General features: G+C 32.0%; 1 protein-coding gene across 1 annotated transcript in view; it reads right to left on the reverse strand.

Moving 5' to 3' along the window:
* Positions 1–2,182: 2,182 nt before the first annotated feature.
* The window catches only part of CADM2 (cell adhesion molecule 2), a 1,092,768-nt gene continuing 1,071,423 nt past the window's right edge, over positions 2,183–23,527 (reverse strand). Inside the window, 2 exon segments of the mRNA XM_032631668.1 lie at positions 2,183–5,881; positions 6,743–6,868. Of these exon segments, the coding sequence (XP_032487559.1) occupies positions 5,763–5,881; positions 6,743–6,868 (245 nt within the window). The 3' untranslated portion in view covers positions 2,183–5,762.

Consider the following 23,527-nt stretch of genomic DNA (forward strand, 5'->3'; position numbering starts at 1 on the left):
TTGACAGTACTGTGTGTAAGAGAAGTGTAATGTGGCATTTCATACTGCACTTAAAAGTCCGTGTAGGAATCACCGCTCTTCTGACCCTGGATGTGGGAAAAGTGCTTAAGTGCTGAGCCCTGGTAGGTTTCTCTTTTGCCCCTGCAATCTACAAATATCTTTTAAGTTTCTTCTTTTGAAATATACAGTACATTTCATAGGGGAAAATAGTGTTTTTTCTTTACATCTTTTTCACATTTGGGCCCATTCTCTCCAAAATAACCATACATTTATATATATATATATATATATATATATATATATATATGGAAAAGATGGTAAAGATTACACCAAATATTATTTGTAACATAACCACATAACATAGATATATTTTACTTTAAGCATATTTTATAGATTCAGCATCATAATTTGAGATAATTTTTGTATCCTTTTTTCCTAAAGGAAAATCTGCTTTCAAAATGTCATTTCCTTTTAAAATAATTAAATTACATCATTTGAAGAATTCATATTATGTCTATGTAGCCAAAATAAAGTGGGTATTTGTGGCAATACTTTGCATTCATTATTCAGGGATTATTTGTTAATGAGGAGGCATTTTTCAATGCTTAAATATTTGTCTTACATAGATAACACTTCTTGGAAAAATAAATCACATATATTTACTTAAAAGCATAGCATTAATTTATAAGAAATTGTTTATTTTAAATATTAAATGAAATGTCAGCTTGGACTGCAAAGTGTTGCCATTTAAATTATTTTTAAAATCAACACAATTATATCACATTTAAATAGTAAATAGTCACGTGAGGAACTATCTTTATAAAGTTACTGTATTTCGCTTATAGGAAAAGTTAATGACAGAAGAGGAAAAACAAATGCAGATCCATACACCGTTGAGTACACTGAAAGTAAAGTTGGCTTTTGAGATTTCCCAGGGGGTGGGGAGAGGACTGTTATGATAGTTGCAAAAGAGTGCTTCCTGGGATACCTTGTAAATAATTATTTCTTCTATTTATTTCGAAGTATCATAGCCCATGTTAAAAGTGAGAGGTAGAAGGATTATTGTAAGTATGCATGGCAGAAAATTTACCAGCTCTATCCAATAACTATTGCATTCAATATTAATATCTGAATACATAAAAATGCTGATGAGTTTAGAACCCATTTTTACATGTTGTCCCCTTTAGCTCTCTTTATAATCTTGCTACTTTCAATCCATTGCCTTTGGAAGGGTATAAGTGCAAAGGGCATGTTTGGGGTGAAATAGAGAGAGAAAGGGAAGAATGAGTAGAAAAAGAAAATATATAAAAAATTTCCATTAAGATATAGTGACTCTAACTATTAAAGGTAACCTATGTTCTTTGATTGAATAAATTTGTACTTGTAATAAAAGTACCACAATCCATTAAAACATACACACATTTCAAAGAAAGTTTAAGAATCCAAAATTCAATTAGATATGCATCAAAGTTGAAAACTCAGGTTATCTCTTTCTCTCCAGTAACTCTAAAAACAAGGTCAGATACTTTTATTGTGTCACGTTAATGATTAAGAAAAACTTAACGTGTTATGTCACTTGTATTTTTAATTAATGCTTTAATATGCAGGAGGTGGAGATTAGCAACATTTTAGATCTTGTTGAAGAATTTTTAAAAATCCCTTTGCATTAAGTATCCAGCAATAGAATAGCAGATATTGCACTGAGTGTATTTCAATATTGCCAGTGTATATTTCAAAACAAGTACTACTATCTACACTAAAATTTCCTCTTTCCCAATATTCAAAATGCATATTATAATTACATGGGTTTCCAACATCCATACACAGCAAGTACAGGATACTTACATGTACGTACACTGTAGTTACCTATATTTTGCATAGTTTTTAGTGTGTACTTTGTGCCACTTAATAAAAAGCATTACTCAGTAATTCTCATTATGTTTTTCATTTATTTCTGCTGTGGTTGCCAGTTATTTTTTTTAATTTTTTTTTGTTTTGTATTGTATATTCTTCACAGATTACCATTTGCAAAGGGAGATTATAGTGGGCATTTTTAGAGGGCTCTAAGTAATTAGCAATGTGATGGGGAATTTGCAGTAAGATATGAGGTTTTGCATTTCCTCCACAATTAAAAAATGTAACATGAAATTTCATATTTATCATTCATTCAATTATCCTTATATCCAAAGAAAAAGAAAAAGTATTTTAAATGTTCCCCTTGGTAACACTTTGCAATAAGTGGCACTAAATTACACGATAACTGCTATGTTACATGGAAGAACCATCACCGTCAAACAGCTGCTGTACATGGGCCTATATGGAATCTCAATGCTGTTACAATCATGAGTACATAATTACAAGTGAGCCTGTCCCTTTAATTGAGATATTTATACTTTTACAAAGAAATAAAAATAAATGAGGTGTTAGCTTCTTTTGCCATATTTAGGAAAGTTAGTTTTCTTTCTCTATTTGTTATTTTAATTGTGGGGTTTCAATGCAAGATTAAGTATCTTGAATCGATATGAGGTCATCCAGTTTCTAGATTAAACTCCAATATCAGGTTCCTTAAACTGCTTCTTGGATTCTCTGGTAAAAGAAAACAAGTTGGAATCTCTCTCTCTCTCTCTCTCTCTCTCTCTCTCTCTCACACATACACACACACACACACACACACACACACACACACTACTGTGCTCATGCTATCTTTGCCCTTGCACTCACAAACTTTCCTTTTTCTTCCTAATTTTTATAATCGTTCTATCTAGGACACTCAAAAATGGAAGCAAGAAAAAAAGAATGCTGTTTACACTTTTTTGATGGAGGACAATTTACACTGTAAACAGTACACTGGCAGAGAATAGCTACTTTTGGTAAAGAATAATGTTCCATATTCTTCTAGTGGGGTGTATGTGTGTGCACACGCCTTCCATTGTATTCTGTGGCTATGGCTCTCTGGGCATATAAGTGTGTATGTTTCAGTCATGGCAATTCGCATGGTCCATTTAGAAATTTATTTCATATTTTTTCTGATTTTTATAGAAATGAACAGAATTTTTACAATTTATCTCGTTTGGTGAAAATCAAAAAAAAAATTTAAGATAGGAAAATATAATACCACTGCTGTTTTCTTTCAGTAACTGAAATGATACCTAATTCAAATCTATATTAACTGTCAAAATATTTGATTAGAGCTCACAAATCATAATATACCAGTTAGTTTCATTTACAGAGTTCCAGTGAGTTTTTATACTACTGTAAAGGGTTAAAAGAGTCAAAAGTCTTGAAGTGCAACCAATTTTGGATTTCTAATTTTGCAGTGCTATAAATAATGATTGAGTTATTTAGGCAACAGTTTAGCAGTTGGAGCCAAGTAGAATACAGATGAAATGAAGAGGGATGTAAATACAACATCGATGAAGAGTAGCAATTTTGTAAATGCATCCTGAAATTAGGCTCTAAATAGTAATTGATGATGCAGTTTATACAACTTATTTCTATAGTAAGAACCTTTCCCTTTTGTAATAACAGGATGAATTTTGCTTTGTGGAATCTTTCTAAAGATTATGCATTGAAAGGTATGAACAGTTTATAAACCTATTCTAGTTTCAATGTGTCTAGTAGCACCTACCTGATTCTCTCAAACTACCATACTATATTAACATATTATTGCATTTTTCCACAGATGGTATGGAATGAACTGTAAAAACAAGCATGCAATCACATCAATGCAGACTTATTTCCTTAAAATGTCATACTGTATATGATTTATTATGTTAACACTCAATCACATCATATTATTTATGTTCTGTATATTCTGAAAAAGTGCTGCTTGACTGACATCGTCCTTTTTCCCTTGTAAGAAATCAACAAGATATATGCTTCAATGATCAAAAAAAAAATTAAAAATTCTAACGTTGTCCTTAAAAGATTTATACTTTTCTGATAAATAATCTAAGATACAGCACCCTTGTCTTTCATTCGATATTAATACATGATGTCATACTCAACCATTCTCATTTCCCAAAAATAAATTCCAAAATAATATTTTTAAAACCAGAGGCCATCATGCTTTCAGACGTCGCAAGTATAGCTACCATATCGTCATATGTGTGTTCTTCTTAAAGGTGCAGTGCTTGTCAATGGGAAAATAATTTTTATCTAACTGTATTTTTAATCTTTAGCATATAGTAAATCTAATGAGCACTAATCTAGTAGTATCGTATTTTACTAGGAGAAATAATATGACTTTAGATTGACTCTGTGTCATATTTAAGAATACAGCATTTCTTAATGGTTAAATACACCAAAATTTCAGAAATAATCCAGAGAAAGAGACTTTCACCTTGGAGTTAAAAGCATGGCAGAAATTCTCTATCACTCACTGTTTCATAAGTTTGTACCTCACAAAATGCATAGACAGGAATTTAATATAAAGAATTAGTTCATTTATACAGAAAACACATCTTAAACACTTCTTTTTGGCAAACCAACATAGGTAAGCAGCTCTGGAACTGCCAAATTAAAATTTGAAAATTTTTAGCAAACTAAGAGTTTATTTTTAGATTATTATTCAACTGTGGTTGTAATTTAAAACCTGAGGCTGTGCACTGGTTGTTAGCTTAAAATTACCTTTCCTTATAACATTGTGCTTCCATTGTATAACAAATAAAAATTAACAAGAACTAGAAAAATTTGTTGTTGAACAGTGCTAGGACATACAGACAAAAATACTAATACATGTTACCTACTTATAATACTGGTTTAAGTAATATCTAAAGAGATATAATGGACATTAGAAAATGCTTACTCATGACTGAATTACCTACAGCCAAAAAAGTTAAATATGTATCAAATAATGTTTAATTGGATTTATTATATGCACTATATACAGATACTAAAATGTCTCAAAATTGTGCCCTATGGATATTTCAATTTTGTTTAGGCAGGTGAGTCTTTGTGGAACAAATAAATTACAGAATCAAATTAGAGAAATGGATGAAATTTTTGTGATTCCCAAAACAGTAAAATGTTTGTAACAATTTATTGGTATATGAAGCTAAAATAACCTAATGGTAAGATCTATATAATTATATAAGATAGCATGTCCTGATTGCAATCCATATACATGGCTCCTGTATCAAATACTAAATTTTTAAATAGTGAATTGATACAGCTTTACCAATACAATCTCAAACATTCCAGAATCTATACTACAGTAGTCCTTTTCAGTTTTTGTCTTTTAGGGCATATGTTTCCAAAACATGTCTTTGAATATAGACATGTAGAAAACATCGTAAACCTCTAACATCTGATTGAACTTAAGCACATTAGGTCTTTACCTAATCTTGTTACATGTGAAAGCTGTCCAATGGTAAACTGACAAGGTCTTTGATTTAAAGGGGACAAAAAATGAGGGGAAAAAAACCTCTGCATACATTTTTTTCAATGTATAAAAACAATTCAATGTCATGATCCAAGGAGATGATTAACATTGTTAAGGCTGTATATTCAAGCACTGTATGTTAAAAGAGCAATGGTGTGGAATTTAGGCAGTAAGAAATGTCCTGCATTATGGATGGTACAGTAATTAAAGAATGATGCTTTCGACAGCTGATTGTTGGTATACACTGGCTACTGATAGCAGTACGGTATGGAAGTTAATAAAGGTAGCAGAAGATGATAGAAATTAATTCTGAAAGATGATAGCCAGTTTTCTCCAGCAGCCAGTGTGGTAAGTAAAATTCAGAATCTTGGCCTGCATCTTAAATGAAATATTCTTTTTTCTCTTCAGCATTGACTTGGCTGCCCTCAGCATTGATAATGGCTGTGTCAGCATCTGGTGCATCTTCAGCTCCTTTAGCTTCATTTGTTAAATATGTTCCTGTGGGTATTAGAAGAAAAATACGTTAGTTCTGTCAGACTGGTAAAATAGCCAGTATTAAAGCTACATTCATTTAGAAAGAAACTTATGCCAGATTTCTTATATGTTGAAACATATTCTGAGTCGTAAGAAACCACACAACTCACCCTTCTAAAGTTGCACACTTTCTTTCGGTATTCTAGTATATGTTGTAGATGAAGCTGTGGTCAGATTAACTAGAGGCAACAGCCAAACTGGAATGGGTAATGAGTACTTTGATTTCTTTAATGATGGCTTCAGACCATGTGATCCATGCAGCTGTAGCAATCAGGGCCCTTTGTTAAGATGTTGATAATGATCACATCAAACGGGTCACCATTTATTTTGGTAACTCCATTTAAAAGTAGATTATATCAATAGTTTGCTACCTAGCCCATTGTGAAAAATCACATATTTTCCTCACTAATATGGCCACACGTGTGTCCATGAGCTTACAAATAGAAACATTACCAAATGATTAATGTTAGAGTTGAATTTCAGTCCTAGAGATAAATTACAAACTTGCTTCTTTTTTTTTTTTTTTTTTTTTTTCCTGAGCCAATGATTTACTCTGTGACTTTTGGCTACTGGCTAAGTATTATTTTGATAGCCAATCCAGTTTTAACGTTGAGTAAAATAATCAAGAATTCTCTGAAACAACTTAGTAGTTAGATCTCTCTCTTTCACCCCCCATCTCTCTCTCTCTCTCTCTCTCTCTCACACACACACACACACACACACACACACGCATGCACGCACGCACTCACATAATATTTCATGATGAAGCTAGTCTTTAGAATTTTTTTTGCCAAATGTAAGAATGCTTTATTAAATATAACCTACCTTTATGTCTTGCCAGATACCGTCCAAGCAAAAATATAGAACACAGAGTGACAAATACAACTACAGCCACAATTCCTCCTATAAGAGCATGATCAGGGCCAGTCTGGCCAGCCAGAGCATTGGGATCTAGAAAACAGAGAAAAATATTCTCCCAGTTAGTGTGTTATTTAGACACAGAATACATATCTGCATTAGAATGAGTTATGTTGAAAACTAGCACATTAAAATAAAATTTTATTAATGTGTATTACACCAGTCATCTAGTCAACAAATATTTATTATGTGCCTATAATGTACAAAATGTTGGAGAATATAACATTTGACATATAAATTACTGTTGCCACTGAGTTTCCATTTTAAGGGAAAAACAGGATAAACAAATACATATATATGATTTTGTACAGTTACATGCCTTTTCTTTCTCCTCTTCTCCACCTGAAAATATGTGTGTGTGTATTTTTAATGTGACAAATACAACTATACTATTTTAAAAATGCAATTATGTCATAGGAAACACTGGGGTTAGAGATTATAACTTGGTATTTACCATTATATAAATATTATTTAAAGCTAAGGAAATTGAGGAACTCCCCAAGGGAGAGAGTCTAGATAGAGAGAAGAAGTCTGAAAATTGAAACCTGAAAAGCTCCCATATTTAAAGTCTGAAAGAAGTGCGTCCAGCAGAGTAGACCGAGAAGGAGAGAAAGGTGGGGTAGGAAGAGATCCTGGAGAGTACACATTAGTTGATCAAAGGGAAGATCATACTTCAGGAAGAAGGGGGTTTACAAACTGTGTTGTGTTATTGATAGAAGGAGGAAGATGAATACTCAACATTGAGGATTAAGTGCCTGTTGCACTTGTAACTTTAAAGGAAGTGGTTGGAAATATTAGATTAATGATATACTTTTACATTCTGCCTTTAGTAAGATATTATAGGAAAGAGCTGAGACCAGAAGAGGATGGCCAGTTATCAAGCAGAAATGAAAAGATCAAAGAAAGCCCCATATTTTGAGTACTCAAAAGTATGGAAAATCAACTATTTATAAAAGTTGCACAATAAGAGATAAAACTGAGGTTCTGAGCAACCAAACATACTAAGGCTCAGCCTTATGGCAAAAGTCAGGTTAAGTGTACTGCCTATCCTCCAAAGTCCATTGTGTGCATAACTTCATGGGAGCTGCTTATAGCCTACAAGAGAGATTTAGAGAGAGAGAGTAAAGAAATAAATTAGGCCTGGCAATTCCACTTTCAGAAAGTCTTAAAGTGTGGTTGCAGGCACAAGAATCTGACAAATATATTAGGAGTCTACTGTGTTTTTAATGGAACTATTGTGCCAAAGAAGCATATACCTAGTTAGAAAAGAAAAGAAAAAGAAAGAAAAGTCTGACAATTGAAACATCAAACAACGTCTGGACTCCCAAACTTGGTGAAAGCAAGAAGTGGCCTATAAAAGCTGTGTCGTCCCCATAGAGGGCATATTACCAAACACCCACTTCTGATGTGGCCACAGAGTATGACTGACAAGGTTGAACTTCCTGTAAGGCAGAATTGTAGAAGCAAAAAAGAATGAACAGAAGAAAATCTAGTTTCTTCATAGAACTATAACTATTGCCAAGGCAGAGGGAACTTTTCATGCCACTCTGGCATATTTTCATAATTATTATGGATCAGTGACTACTCAAGTGTTCCCTATTTTTCTTCTATTTCCAAAAGAGAGCCTTTATTTAAAGGAGTGCTTTTCTTGAATCTGTTCTATCATTGTGTTTTGTGTATGAGATGGAGAAGAGTGTTGAAACTTGTGTTTTGGTTCATTTGTCCCTGGACTAACATATCCAGAGATGATGAAGAGAACTGTGCATATTTGAGGATCTTGGTCTTTGAGTTGGATACAGTGGCTTGATGGGACTTGAGGTTATCTCTTTGGACAGGGTTTAGCAATGGTTGATGGCAGAAAAAGAAGGTGTAAAAATATTTGTTGATCAGAAGGCTATATTGGGGCAGAGATTTCTAGCTAATGACAAATTTGTTTGCTATTCTTTCAGTGAACAGAGCTAGACATTTACCAGCTTCACTGGCAGTTGAATGTTAACCATGTGATTTGTGTTCTAGACAACTGAAAGAAAGCCCAGCCAATAAATGCCTCCCACATGTAACCTTCCTGAGTGATCTCAGGAGATGCAAGTTGAAAATAAGAGAACCACAAGAATAGGTCAGGCCATGGGTCACTGACTCTCCGCCTGGAAGAAAATTATTGCCAAACTAAGAATATATGCATCGCCAAATTGCTTGAGGGGGAAAAAAGAGCTTTATTTTCAAAACACTGAGCATTAAAAAAAGTAAATCTGTTACAGCAGCTATTGTTAATTTAGCTTTCTATTATATATTTCTTGTATTTCCCTTAATTTCTGGCATTGGCTGTAAATCTCAAAAAAAAAAAAAGGAGCAAAAAATAAATCTGCCATGCATCTGAATTCCCTATTCCTATTCCTAGCTTACATAATTTAGAATCAGTTTCAAATTCCACCTCCTGCTCAAGTTCCCAAATACAGATAGTCATAAATTATATCCATTTTATTTGCTGATTATCTCTCAGAACTGAGCACTCTTTTTGGGAGCTGAAAAATCACTCTTGTTTGTACATCTGTACCTGTCATTTCCTGAAGGTAAATTCTGAGAAGTAGTATTGCTGGATCAGAGGATACAAACATTTTAAAAATACTTTTGATAAACATTGCCAAATTATATTGCCCTTTACAAATTCATCCTCCACCAACTGCACCTGAGTTCCCATACAGTATTACCAGCAGATACTATAATTAAAAGAAAAACTGTCAATCTAATATTGAAAAGTGTTAAATATTTTGTGTTAGTAAATTATAAGTTAACATCATGAATGTGTCTAAATACTATTTCCCATATTAATGCATTAATTTTGGAATGCCTATTTACACAGCCTGACCATTTTTCCATTCAAAATTTCTGCCTTAACAGCTCTCTCCATAAAAAGATGAACATTTTTAGCAATTTCTTTTTATATATCCTTCATTCCTGGTCTTTTTCAGCCATAGATAAGTCTTACTATTTTATGTAATCAAATCTATCAAAGTTTTGTGTTATGATGTCTGACTTGTGGATCCTGATTTGAAATGCTTTTGCCATCATAAGATTATACACGTATAGATTTCTGTTGTCATCTAACACTTTTATTATTTTGTTTTAATCTATCTAAAATGTATTTTGGTCTATGATTTGAGGCTAAAGCATAAAATATGACTTTAATTCTTCTGTGACAGACCATTGTCTCCCACATTGTTTCTTTCATCAATATTTTTGTCACTTACCATAAATTAAATGTCTACCCACCTTATGTGTTTCTGCATATTCTAGTCTATTCCATGTGAGGGGTCTACATATGCAATCCTAGGCTAATATTTTAGTTTTAAAGATCATTTTACTGCATTGGCGGAGAAGTCTTAGATCAGGTTCAGAATCTTTTTGCAAGAAACAAAAATACAACAGATTGCTTATTGGAATTGTACAATTTACAGATAGCTTTCTTTTATATAGTGCATTTTCCAGGATAATGGTACGACACTTCAATTATTTAAAACTTTAGTGTCTTTTAGTAAATTGTGTAGTTTTCTGATATAGGACCTACATATTTTTATTAATGCTATTTCCCATTAAAATAATATTTTTAATATTTAATATTTTGAAACATTTTAATATTTTAAAATATTTTTACTTTTTCATTAAACTTTATGACTCCTTTTTCTTTATTCCATTCATATTTTGCACTCTGTTTTATAAAGCATTATATCTAGTACTTGTCAAGATCATATTTTTCATTTTTATTTCCTGTCAAACTTCCTTAGTTTTATATTTTCTTTGTTCTACTGCTCCAGTTAGTGCTTTGTGAATAATAATGACAATTTTGTCCTGATTCTGATGATCTCAGAAAGGCATCAAAAATTTAAATGGACTAGCCACCATCCTCCTTTTGACATTGTTTGGTCTCTTTACTCATCTCAATATCTAGAGTTCCTTTTACAGCTTCTCCTTACCTAAAATTAGATAGTAAATATATTCATATCATCACCCCTTGATCATATGAAGCACACATCTTGTCAAAAGAAAATTTCATGATAACAACATCCTTGAACCTTGAATATCTGAGTATTATTTTATTGTGAATAAACACTCAACTGGCTAAAGAATTCTGGGTTTTTATCTTTTTGAATTAATAATAATACAACACAATTTGTCAGTGTTTTGACAATTTGTTTTGCCTCCCTTTCCTACCAAATAAATCTGAAATCATTTGGATTTGTTTTGCCTCCTTCTACCCCAAGATAAATCTGAAATCATTCAATTTTCTAAATGACCTGCATTTTCTGCATGATTGCTATCAGAATATTTGGTTTTTTCCTCCACTATATTTTGATATTTTAGCTGAATATATTTTGTAGTTTGTCTCTAGTCAGAATTTGACTTCATTTGCAAACCTACTTTTTTATTAAATTCATATTAAGTTCGTTTGTTTTTTGGCTTAAGAATTCTTTTTTTCTACTCTACTTTTGATTAACAACTGTTCTTTCCATTTTCTTTCTTGAAAAATCCAATTATGCACTGGTAGCAACTCCATATTTCATGTTGCATATATGTCATTCTTTCTTTCCTATTTTTATAATTTTACTAAATTACATTTTGTTTTAGTTATATTTCCCAAGTTTATCATCTGTTTAGATGATTTGATTTTCTATCATAGATTTTCCTTTTTATTTCTTCCTAAAGGGTTTTGTTACTGATTGTGACTTTGGTTTAACTACACTCCCTGTTTAATCCCACTCTGTTCTTACTTAGTACATATTTTAAACAGTTTTATATGACTGACAATAAAACATGATAGTTTGATAATATTTTCCTCATTTTAGTATAATAATTCCATTTAAATGTCTGAAAAAAATGGTTTTTCTTGGTGAGCATATATTATTTCTCTTCTTTTATTGCAAATTTTTTTCATTGGATGCAAACTGAATTTTTAAATTCTATACATCCTTACATTTTCTTTTCTTATTTTCATTCTTAATGTTGAGATGTTTTGAAGACAGATTCTCTTTTCTGAGGCTGGTGTTCATTCCTGCTCAGTTGTAATGCTGCAGACCAATGCAGCTACAGAAACTATTTTTGTAACTGATATATGAATCATAAGATATCTGTACATAGTGGATGGATTGGAGAAAGACACGAGATGTAGATCACTCTTGGTGAAAGATTTCATTGATTTTGTATACTTTGCCTAAAATCTTCACTTTCATAGTAGAGTCTCAGATAATATGCAGTCCATCCCCCTTTTTTGTACAATTTATACAAAGAAATTGATCTGTTAGAATTTGTTTTAGATAAATTAACTTTATCATGTTCATTATTGAATATATTTTCACTGGTTTCAAATGCATTTATATATATAAATACTACTTTCAGAGAAAGCAATCCATAACATTTATATTTATTTGACCCTAGTCATGAATGTTCTGCATATACTTTTATTATTTATAAAGGAAAGATTTCAACCTTTAGCCTTCATCTCATCAAAAAAATAAGTCAACATATAGTCCTAGGATTTTTAAGATTTCAAAGATAATATGATTATAGAGGATGCTCCTTTGCATGTCTACTTGTAAATGTATTTTTTTTACACTAACATTTTTGGTTACGCCTTTTATTTTTCCCCCATAACTTTTAGAACTAAAATTTGTCCTTAATTAATTTCTATTCTTAGCATCTAAAACAAGTGACTGAGATTGAGGATCAGATAAGGATCACTTGAACAATGAAGAGATAATATTATACATAATTTAAGTGGCTAAGTCCCAGTGGGAATCACTCATACACCCTTTCTCTCATCCCTTTCCTACTGTCATAGCAATAAAAAGATGAAGTGCATTCGATATATATGAGTTAGCATACGGTATTTGTTTTTCACGGGGAGGGGGAAGGGTAAGCTGAGACAAAGTGAGAGAGTGGCATGGACATATATACACTACCAAATGTAAAATAGATAGCTAGTGGGAAGCAGCCGCATAGCACAAGGAGATCAGCTGGTGCTTTGTGACCACCTAGAGGGGTGGGATAGGGAGGGTGGGAGGGAGGGAGATGCAAGAGGGAAGAGATATGGGGATATATGTATACGTATAGCTGATTCACTTTGTTATAAATCAGAAACTAACACACCATTGTAAAGCAATTATACCCCAATAAAGATGTTAAAAAAAAAAAAAAGAAGTGCAGCCTTCTGAAGTTTCTTTACATATGGCTGAGTCTGCATTATCATTCAGATAAATACATCATGTGTCTTTAAAGGCCATTATTCATCATCAAGCATTAGCCCAAGACTTGCTGGAGTTAGCCTGTTAACACGGGAGTGAGTAAATTCCAATAGATTTGGCAATATATTAGAAATCTTTTCTACTTGACAATGAATATTGTGAAATTAAAGCTTTCTGAGAGCGAATTCCCTGGCAGTCCAGTGGTTAGGACTCCATGCTTCCACTGCAGGGTTCGATCCCTGGTTGGGGAACTAAGATCCCACAAACCACGCAGTGCAGCCAAGAAAAAACAAAGAAACAAACAAAAAAAGCCTTTCTGAGCATAACATCTTTCAGTTAGGGTCACTGGACTTTCAATAAAGGACTCTGAAGAGAAAATCATGTTACATAAAAATATTTAGGATTAGTAATTTCTGATATTTAGAAGAGTAGAAAATAACCTTAAAGTATAGTTTTATTTAAAAATCTTAACATGGAGAAGTACTAAATTATATACTTCTATCTCTGAAATCATCACTGGGGATTTCTACCATCAAGTGTCTACTCTATCATGTTTTGTCCCCATAAATGAGAAGTGAAAATTCTAAAGAAAGAATATCTAACTTTCTAGGGTCAAAGCAAGGAGAAATCAAAAACACTGCACGGTTTTTAATCCAAGTTTAAAATTATTTTACAATAAGTATTTTATTATATATGATTTCTCATTTTAATAAAATGTTTGGTAAGAACTGGAATGAAAATCATTTTATGTAAATATTTTTAAATTCGTTTCTGAGACCATTTTTAAAAGAAAATGATTGTCCTTAAATATTAAAATAAATATGTTTTCAAAGCCAAATTTGGATTATTAATTATAATTTTTAAAAATGATAAATCTCTAAGGACATGAACTATAACAAACGTGTTAATTCACCTATTTGTGAGGTTAAGAAATTTTTACTTTTTTTATCTTTACTAAAATCTAATAAAAACTATGTACAAAACAATTTAAATAGCAGAGTTCGGGAGTAGAATTAATTTTAATATTGAAAAATAGAAGAGTTGGAAAAGCTGGAATGAATAGAAAAAGATGAATTACTGAAAAGAAGCAAGTGCTTCTTATGCAAAAGACACCAAGTGTAGTTCCCTAGTAACAACCACCAGAGTCATGGAATGTCAAGACAAATAATCAAGAGCAGAGTAGAATAAATTTAAATAAAATATAATACTGGAGTGTATGATAACAGACACTTAAACAATACAGCCAGTTATATTGATATTCTGCATTCATTTTGGAGTTTATATTAATACATATATATATATTAGAAGTGATTTAAAGCTCGTGGAGAAATTTCAGTTTAGCAATAAAATGTTTCAAAAATTATGGAATTAAACTCACAAAAATAAGTGTAAAACTGGGATTATCACCTTTAGAGAGCATAGTTTTTCAAGTTTAGTTTTCCTAAAAGTTATCCTGCATCACAATCAAGTGATATTTAGTAATTCTAGTTAATTTCCTATCTCTTGTGGGGAATGTACTAATATAGGATATTTAAGACTTTGGAAATAGGATTTTCTTTTTTAAAAAGAAAAAGAAAAGCAGTAAGAAACTGCTCTGGACTGAATTTTGTCCCCCTCAAAATTAATATGTTGAAGCTCTAACCCAAATGTGATGGTATTTGGAGATGGGGGCCTTTGGGAGAAAACTAGGTTTAAGTGAGGTCATGATGGTGGGGGCCCTCATGATGAGATTAGTGTCCTTATAAGAAAAGATACCATAGAGCTAGCTTCTTCTCCCTCTCTCTCTCTCTCTCTCAATCTCTCTATCTGATATTTTGAGGACACGGTTTGAAAGCAGCTGTCAGCAAATCAGGAAGAAAGCTTTTACCAGAATCTGACCATGCTGACACCCTGATCTTGGTCTTCCAGACTCCAGAACTGTGAAAACTAAATTTTTGTTATTTAAGTAACTTGGTCTATGGTATTTTGTTACAGCCTGAACTGACATACAGAAACTAGAGTATGATCTTTTTCATGTATTATCTCACTTGAATTATGTGAAAATTTAAGGCAATGGAAAATAGATTTGGGGAAGTCTGGATAATACATACTTATCCCCAGTCAATGGCCTGCATATAAACAGAACACCCAAGACTGCACAGATCAATTCCTTTACATGAGTTACCTGCAATTGAGGTGTGTGTTGTATAGCTGCTGCAGTGACTTACACTGCAAACACTTGCCCTCTCTCTGCTCACAAACCAGTGTTTCACAGTGGTTAAGATGCAGTGAATGATGTCATGAACATTAGATGAAATCAGTATTGGGGTGAAACTATGTTGTATTATGTTGTACATAAATAGAAGGAAAGTGGTAGAATGAAGCAGAGAAGTCAGTGAAAGTTTTTCACGTAGAAGAAATTGCTCACAAAATCCTGGACTTACAAATTGTTTATACTAAACCTTAAACAACTTACTACTATCAGGTTGACTTTGAGCAAGTTTCTTACCCTCTCGTCTTTAGAATGTGAATACTTATTTTCCAGGATTGTCAAAGACTAAATGTGCTACTGTACATAAAGGGCTTAGAAGAATGTCTGACACACTGTAATATAAGCACTATCTAAATGTAGTTATATGATGGAAAACAAGTTGGAAAGTATAAACTTCTATGTAGAAAGATATAGGTTTTCTTTTTTCAATTTTTAAAAAGACTCCTTTAGGACTTTTACTTATGTAATAAAAATGGTGACGCATTCTAAGTGTCTAAATATTTGAAAGATGGGGGGATATGAATAGCAGAAGATTTGCATAACATGAGATGGGATCAAATGAAACTTGTGGAAGTCTGACGATGGGTGAGGATTAAATGAGAGAATAATTTATTGAGTAATCTATGCTAGTTTCTGTATTACAAATGGCTTATTTTATTCAATACATATAAAGTGTTGACTTAAAAAATCATAGTTATTACTAATAAAAAGATTGATAAACTCTGGAACAGCTTGCCTAAGCAACTTCTGGGATTAAGTTTTGAAAAGCTTTAAAAATAATCATGAAAATCAGTTTTAAAGATGTGTCAGATGATTCCTATTTTGAGAACAAGAATTTGTTGAGGTAATTTTTTCTAGTGTTTTATCTTTTCACATAATTGTATTCTCTTTTCTTCTGTCATGAAGAGGGATTCAATGCCCCTCCATGCTAAATGACCTCCCTGCTGGTGCTGTTTCTTCAACCAGTAAGACATTCTTCCTTCTCTCTGGGTATGCGAAACCCAAATAACAGTGAGCAGTCTCTCCATGTCAATCAACCATGAATTATTTCATTCGGAAGTTTTTTCTCTTGAATTAATTCACTTGCCTTAGTTTTATCTTCCCCCAAAGATATGTCTTCTTGAAGATGAAAGTTGTGTCTTACACTTGTAATATAGCTGGAACAGCACTTTTACACAGTTCTTAGAACCAAGCAAATTGAGTGAGTGAATGGATAATATTCAATTCTTATACTGAATTCCAGACAGAACTGGGTTCTTTAGATACCAGTTTGCTCTGCTGAGCGATGGATGGCTACTCCTTCATGGTATTAAATTATTTGTTTAAATATAATAATACTGTTAATATCTACATATTTTAGAAATTAGTGCTAAATAAAAATGACTCATCCAGATTTGTACCTAATGTTTTGGATAATTTGATTCTAACATGAAATTAGAATATTTTTATGTACTTAAGATTCTACTTTCCCCTCTTTAAATAGAGTAATGCTTCAGAAAGAGGGTCACTATGGTAAAACATTAGAAATAGTTATACATAATTTATGGAGAAAAATAAACTGTACTTTGACAGTATATGACATTGGCAAAGTCCCTGGAGAGAAATGTCACCATATTCACTCAAAGGTCATCTGTTATCTTTTAATTTTATGTACAATTACTGTTTCTGACAAAAACACGTAAGACCAATCTCTAAAGGTTAGAAAACATGAAAATATATTGTTCTTTGTGTATGTATAGTGATTTACATATACTTTTTTACTATAAACAATGTGTACTCAGACTCTAAATCCAAGGGTTCTAAATTAATGCTACATCATACAATAGGTTTTCAATAATAAGAAAAAATCCCAGCAAGCTTAACACTTATCCTTTCCTCTCAAAAATGTATTTATTGTACCATAAATTTCTTTGCATACCAAGCACATAAACAACAAATGCTACCACACATTTCTATGTATTAATACACACAGACTTCCTACTCAGAAAGATTTTGACAATAATTATAAAGTCACTCTTTTGTTTGTTTGCTTCGTTTTGAATTTGGCATTTCAAGGTTTTTTAGCTTAGAGATATAATCAATTTATAAAATGTTTCATCAAGCAAAGTGTGACTGTCAGCTGTACAGAAGTGAGGTGTTGCTACATCCTACAATAATTTCATGCACTGAGCTACAGATTTCCTCTTCTGAGAATGACCCCCTCAAGATCTGCTCATCATTTGTTATGACTTATATGTGTCCCAATTACATAACAACTGACTTTAGTAACTTGTATTTATAAATAGTTAATAATGTGCTAAACCCAAACAAAACATATTCTTGAATAAGATACTTCATTTGTCCTTGAGAACAAAAATTTAAGTAGAAACTTTCTCCACAAGTGTTCATATTTTTGGATAAAGTAGGTTCTAGCATAATCTCTTCAATTCATTGATCTTTCTTTCTCTGTGAACCCAGGATAGTATTTCCTTGACTACCTCAAATGAGGAAAATTTTCAGCTGTGAAGAATTTTAAGAATCCAGAGAGGACTCTCAACCAGCAGAGTAATATAGTTATTAGAACCAGGGCCTTTCACAAAATGCTTCACTTCTTTTAGCACTGATACCCAAAAGGGGAGAGAACTTGCCAGAAGATTACCTGTGTGAGAACGTGAGGGAGGTGAAGGAGAGGAATGGTTTTTAAGGTTATCTAAGTGATCAAAGGGAGAATAACATAAGTTATGGGGTATACATGGGGTTATTTGTTGCTTGGAAAAGTCTGCTATATTACCCATCAGGCATGTGACACACAGTGTAACTTACCTGCATTAAACAGTAGTTTCTCTTAAGATCAGAGAAGATCTGAAATAGTATGAGACTCAGAACTATAAATTTGACCTAAGAGTTTCAGATTTTACATCTATAAATAAGTATATATATGTGCCCTGCCTTCCTCAAAGAGTTATTAAAATATTAAAATCAGTTAATATGGAATCTGTGCATATAAGTCATTTCTAATAGGTGCTCAGTAAATAAGATGTGAGGAAAATGATAGCTTTATAAGGTTAGAGACTGTTTAAATAAAACATCATATTCTGTAGTTTTATGGGGTTTTTTTCCAGGAAAAAATATACTCAAATTCATTCTACAGTGTCCAATTTCTTTTATATTTATGTGATCTGTAAAAGCTGCTATTTTTTATTCTGTTGCCTGTATCTTTCTAACTTGGAACTGTTCTGCCATCAATGTCAACAATACCTAACTCTTTGCACATCACTGGTCTCAGCCTACACACAAAAAATAAATAAGTGGGAGCAACCATTAAGAAGGAAGACAAATGACTAGTATATGACATTTCCATATGTCTATTTTGGTAATGTACTCTGTAAATTTAAGAGGATGAATTAAAGTATTTTTAAGCAGACTAGAGGTTAAATAAATTATACACAATGATTTCTGCAGAAGAGTAAAATCTTGACTAAAGCACATATCTTCTTAAACTAAACTGAAAACAAAAAGGCAGCTGACCTGATAATAATTACATTAAATATGCTTCTAGAGGAAACAACACTAACATGAAAGATTTACTTTTTAAATACTTAGAAAATATAAAGAATAAATGTTTGACAGTGGGAATATAATGCTCAACATTATCCTTAAAAGTTTATTCCGTACCAATTGTTTATGATGTCTATCCATATGCATGAATAACTGGGATGGAAGAATAAACATTTAAAATGGTGGGGAAGGATTAAACATGTATAAACATTGTTTATTTTTTTATGAGCCAATACACTAGAAACATAATAACATTGCTGCTAAACAATTTCCCTTCTAAACCAGTCAGCTCTAAAGTGTGTACTATCAATATCAATAGTCAATTCTGTCAAAATGCCTTGTTATTGTTTTTGAATTGATTATTCTGGTGATAATTATAATAGTCATATTGACTGCATTCATATAAGTTTTTAAAACTATTATGAATAGTCATTGAACCAGTTCCCCAGTTATAATAATGAATATATTCAGAAAAATATGATGTACATGTCCTCTATATTCACCATTTAGGAGAGACCATCACAACCATTGGGAAAGGCTTGTGCATATTTTAAATATTAAAATCTTAAGCTTACTGGAATCTTACTTTATTTTTTTAATATAGGAAGTCATGTTCAAGTAGAAAGTAAACCTCTCATATTTTTCCCTTATTGGTCCTTTATACACTAGTTGTGTGACCAATATGTTATTAAACCTCTCTCTGCTTCATATATAACACAGGATAATAGTAGTATGAGTCACACAGAACTTTTGTGTGAATCATATGAGGTAACACATACAAGGGTCACATGCAACACATACAATACCTCATTAATATTTATTAAAAGCATTATTACTTTAAATTTATTAAATAAATATTAACTAATTTTATCCATAAGTCAATCTTACCACATAGTTACTAGTCTTATATCAAATTTAGTAGATTTTATAGTAAATGTTTAATAAATGCTTTTTTCATTATAACTTAGGTATCAAGCTCCAAACTGAAAACAGAACTTAAGGCAAGCTGAATTAGACTGGTATGAAAGTAGTTTCACAAGAGGAGAAGTGCTATCAAAAGGATACATCATGACTAATATGTATTGAAAATTAGCTGCCTGACTTATGGATGCCTACACAGAAATGCTGCTGTGAACAACTTTCCCAGGTTTCAAAGGGATTCCTTTCTCGAGATTCTTCGCTCTGTGTTGTGTTCTCTTCTGAGATCACTCCATGAGGAAATTGGAAGAGAAGTGTCAAAGACCAAGCATCATTGAGTTTCTTCCTCACCCCCTAATACAGAATTTATTTTCCAAGATGGCCAAAGTTGTAAATGGTGGCTAGATTTGGCAAGATCACAAATAGATCTACTTAGACCCATAAGGTAGTGTAGAGAAATGTTTAGAGTTTAAATTATTGACTTAGAAGTAAAATTCAGTCTCTTAACTTAATTGGTGAGTTATAGTAAAAAATGCACTCAGATATCTCAAATGCTATATTACAGAAAGCAATTCAGAATGTCACTTATTATTCTTAGATCTATTGAGTAGATTTACTTACCCAAATATAGGAAGAACTTTGCAAGAAGGCTTTATCAAATTTAGTAACTTCTTCTGACATGAATTCTAAGAAAAATATTACTGTAAAACCTCAGTGTAGTTAACTCTTAGAGAACTGGTTCCATTGTACATAATTTATATATTTAATACCTGTCAGGAGTTGCTATATCCTCACCATCATTAATAATTTGATAATCAGATTGTTAGCCTGCAGATCTGGACACTGATATAATGACAGAAATAGTTGTTTTCATGTTTGTGAGTATGAAATAAGCTCCATTGTTCCCAAAATGAATGAAAAGAAAGTTTGTACAAAACACAGCATGCTTAAGTTAGGATAATGCTTTCAGTTTAAGCATACATGACATTTGCATATTTTATGAATTAATGGACTGTGATTTTTTTATTTTAAGAAATAAGTATGCAAAATGCAACTAACTAAACCTGTAATGAATTCTTTAGAGAAAATTGACTTAAATATTAATGAGTAGCAGATATGCCTATAAAATAATTCTGCCCTTACAAGTTAATATGAAGTATGATTGTATGTAAAATTTTGTCCTACATCATTGTTAAAAAGCACTGGGCCTAAATTCCTGTTATGCATAAAATGTAATTATTCATTTTAACAATTATTACACAGCACTTTGTAGTCCAAGCATACAAATGAAAAGACCTAACTGAAAACTCTGAGATGCATTCATTAAGGTCATTTAAATGAAACTGATGAAAAATTTAAATGGTGACATTAAAATATCTGTACTCTATATTCTAAATTATGTCTTATGGTCATAAGAGTAGGTTTCTAAAATGTTTTCAAAGTGGTACCTAATACCTAAGAATGTCTTAGAATTTTAATGACAGAGACTTACATCTTTTCTCTACTTAAGCAATACACATGCAATTTAGAGGAAGAGATTAAGTCCCTCATAAATATCATTAAATATATAATCTAAGATAAGTCATATTTTAATGTGACTAGAAACCTAATGTAGTCATAATCATTCTTCCAAATTTAGCATAATTGTTTCTGTTTCTATAATAAATGGAGTGTTGTTTCATTCCCTTTTTCCTCCTTTCTCTTACCTCCATATAATATCACTTTTTCTGCATTCTTTACTAGAATCTGTCATTCACCAAGAGTTCAAACTGCCTTGCAAGATAACACATCAAGAAAACAACAAAGAACTAGGTAATTTTCTCAAGGTCATCTTGTAAGGCTACATACATCTCAGCACCAGAAATGTTAATATCCGCTTCTCCATTTTGTTCACTGACTCATCAGTGTTTGTTTTTTAACTTTACATATGAAAATAATTTCAAGTATATACCACCTGTAAGATTCTCTGTTGTTGTAAGTATGAAAGAGGAAAAAAAAACCCAAAATTAGTCTTAAAACACTTCTTTACCAAAGATAGGATAAAAAGGTGACACTGAGTCATAGTTTCAATTAAATCTTCTCTTATAGTCAGAAAAGCTTAAACTGGACTCTATCAAGTATGGATTAAATGACCCTGAACAATTTACTTTACACTCACTGAACCTTGGTTTACTATTCTGTAAAATGTTATCTTTATTGATCACCTGTCTTACAGAATTGTCATGAAGGTGAAATGGGATTTGACTGGAAAGTTCTTAGCATGGTGCCCAGCACAGAGTAGATAGTCCATATGTGTTATTCTTGTTTATGTAATTGATACTTTTCAAAATCTACCCTAATTTGAGATGATAGTAGTGATTTCAATAGAAAGAAATCACCAAACTTAGACATTCTCAATTGAGGTGTGAGAGTCACAAAACAGCTGTGGTGTATATTGTATTGGCTGAAAGTGAAAAAAAAAAGATAAATTATTGACAGGATGATTTTATGCTTTTTAATTAGCATTTTAATTAGAATTTTAAAAATCCTATGCAAGTTTATTAGGACAACAGTAATAGCCATTAATAGTTTTGATCAAGCAATAAAATGTTTGAAGTCATTTCAGAACATGCATATGATTTAATTAACTATTTCTCATTAGTTATATCATCCTACATTAATAGAAACCTACTTTTTAGTAATCATCTGCTTTATGAATTTCAAAGTCTTAATTACATTTTCCCTTGAAAAACATAAAAAATGTTAGAAAATGCCATATTTTCTGTGAAGACTTTGGAAGGCTGTGTGTGTGTGTGAATTCTTTTTAAAAATTCCTTTTTCTGACTTTCAAAATAAAATAACGTAATCATAATACAAATTTCAAAATATAAAGAAAAGTCTAGTGTTAATTTGGTCTTCCATTAACCCCACCCTCCAGATGTAACCTCCATCTACTTTTAACAGGTATATTAATTCAATGTTTTTTTGTACATAGTAACATGGTTCAGCTTTGTTTATTCATGTTTTAGTGCTAAGTAAAAATACTGAATTAGAATAGTCAGGATTAACTCATTCAATATTAAAGTTTTTCTATCTAGCATTTTCCTAGCTAGAAAATTCTGAGAAGTGTGTTTTGGGATACCTTCTTTTTCTATCACCAATACAAGGAAAACCTCATATATATTTACATCCACTAAGTTTCAGTGTTGCAGATATTCAGGATCCTGGGTTTGGGAGTATAAATGTGGGAGTATTTTGCTTCAATGTGCCTTTGTTTGTGCTTTGTGTAATTTTTTTTGGTGAGACATTGGCCATATAATTTATATTGCATTTTATTCACTCACCACCCTTTGGAGGGAGACCAATTGGAGTAACATAAGTGAACAGGTGAATAAGTGATATTCTGGACTAATCAGGAGCTGATTTCTCATCTTACATAGGTTAAGGAAGCTCTTACTTATCTTACTTCCTTGAGGTACAATGTGATTTGTAGCAATACTCTAGTCTAGGCAGTGATAGATGTAAATTCTACCGGGGTCAGGACTACATCAGTTTGCAACTGACAAACTCATTTCCTGACTTCTCCTGAGACACTAATAAGGCCTTGAATCAAAGGTCCAGTGTAATTACCATGTGTATTTCAGATTAAATAAATGTGTTAAAAGCTTCCATCTGGCTGTTGACCAAACATGTGGGGAGATGCTGATTTCCAGTGACATATTGCAATATGTCTATTGTAACAGTCCCTGATGCCTTCCTGTAAATTACTTA

Source organism: Phocoena sinus, chromosome 4 (genome assembly GCF_008692025.1).
Source record: "Phocoena sinus isolate mPhoSin1 chromosome 4, mPhoSin1.pri, whole genome shotgun sequence".
NCBI classification, from domain to species: domain Eukaryota; kingdom Metazoa; phylum Chordata; class Mammalia; order Artiodactyla; family Phocoenidae; genus Phocoena; species Phocoena sinus.